Source organism: Rhinopithecus bieti, unplaced genomic scaffold (assembly GCF_001698545.2).
Source record: "Rhinopithecus bieti isolate Rb0 unplaced genomic scaffold, ASM169854v2 scaffold_56942, whole genome shotgun sequence".
Classification (NCBI taxonomy): Eukaryota; Metazoa; Chordata; class Mammalia; order Primates; family Cercopithecidae; genus Rhinopithecus; species Rhinopithecus bieti.
Window position 1 is genome coordinate 1 of NW_016821729.1, and position 1,044 is coordinate 1,044.

Here is a 1,044-nt window from a genome sequence, read left to right on the forward strand (position 1 = left end):
CAGCAAGCCAGTCCCGCCCCAGTCAAGCCAAGCCCGGAGCTCAGGCTGGCTTTTTCCCTTGGATCTCCTCCCCGCCCCCTGCACGCTGGCCGCGGGCTGAGCAGAGGCGCGCCCACCTTTGAGGGCCACCGTCCGGATGCACTGTTTGCTCTGCACATCCCAGAGGCGCACGGTCTCATCGTGGGAGCCCGAGAGCAGCACGCTGCCGTCAGTAGACACCGACAGGCAGGTCACCTGGTTCCTAGACAGACAGGCAGGGGTCAGGCAACACACAGGACGTGCTCGGGAGCCCCCGCCCCGTTCCCACGTCCCCACCTGTGCCCTTTGAAGACCTTCCCGGCGTCCTGCTCTGGCTGGAAGTTCCTCTCCCTCTGTCCGGGCTGCGAAGGCCGAGACGGCTGTGAGCCACAGGCCCGATGCCCTCAGTCCCAGGGCAGGGTGCAGCCCACAGACCGCCAGGGCACTCACCCAGGTGAAGAGATCGACCTGGAAGATGGAGCCCTCGCTGCCGCCGCAGAACATGTGGTGCTCAGCCAGGTCCATGGTCACCGCCATGATGGACACATCGAAGAGGACGGAGAGGAGCAGCTCCCCGGAGGAGACCTCCCACAGCTGCGGGCGGGCAAAGGGCGTGGGGCTCGGCCTGGCGCGGGGGAGCTCGAGGACCCCGTGGGAACAGGGGCATCAGGGAGGTCAGGCGTCGGCTGTCCTCTGGCCCTAGGGCTTGGGACTTTGGGCGAAAGCCGTCATCATGTGGGTCTTGGGGGATAGGGGACAGGGCCGGTGCTGAAACGGAGCTTGGTCTCGGGCTGATGACCCGTGGGTCTCCCTCCCAGGACCACTGGCCACGACTCAAACGTAGTGATGCCCTTCGATTCCCCAGGCTTGGCCAGGGAGCCGGGCCAGAAATGGTGAATGAGTGGGAATTTCCAGGCTGGCAGACCTCCCTGGACGTCCTTGGGCTCAGAGTACCAGGGAATTAAAAATCGTCTGGAGCCCTGACAGCAGGGAGGGGGAGGAGGCGATTCCTGCATTCCTGGCTGA

General features: G+C 65.2%; 1 protein-coding gene across 1 annotated transcript; it reads right to left on the minus strand.

Annotated features, from left to right (window-relative positions):
- Positions 1-33: 33 nt before the first annotated feature.
- On the minus strand, positions 34-1,032 carry LOC108520975 (WD repeat-containing protein 18-like; the record flags this gene model as incomplete). Its single annotated transcript, XM_017860551.1, has 3 exons — positions 469-1,032; positions 316-380; positions 34-241 (listed from the first exon to the last, which is right to left on the minus strand). Coding segments are annotated over exons 1-3 (360 nt in total), but the record flags the coding sequence as incomplete, so codon positions are not given.
- Positions 1,033-1,044: the final 12 nt, after the last annotated feature.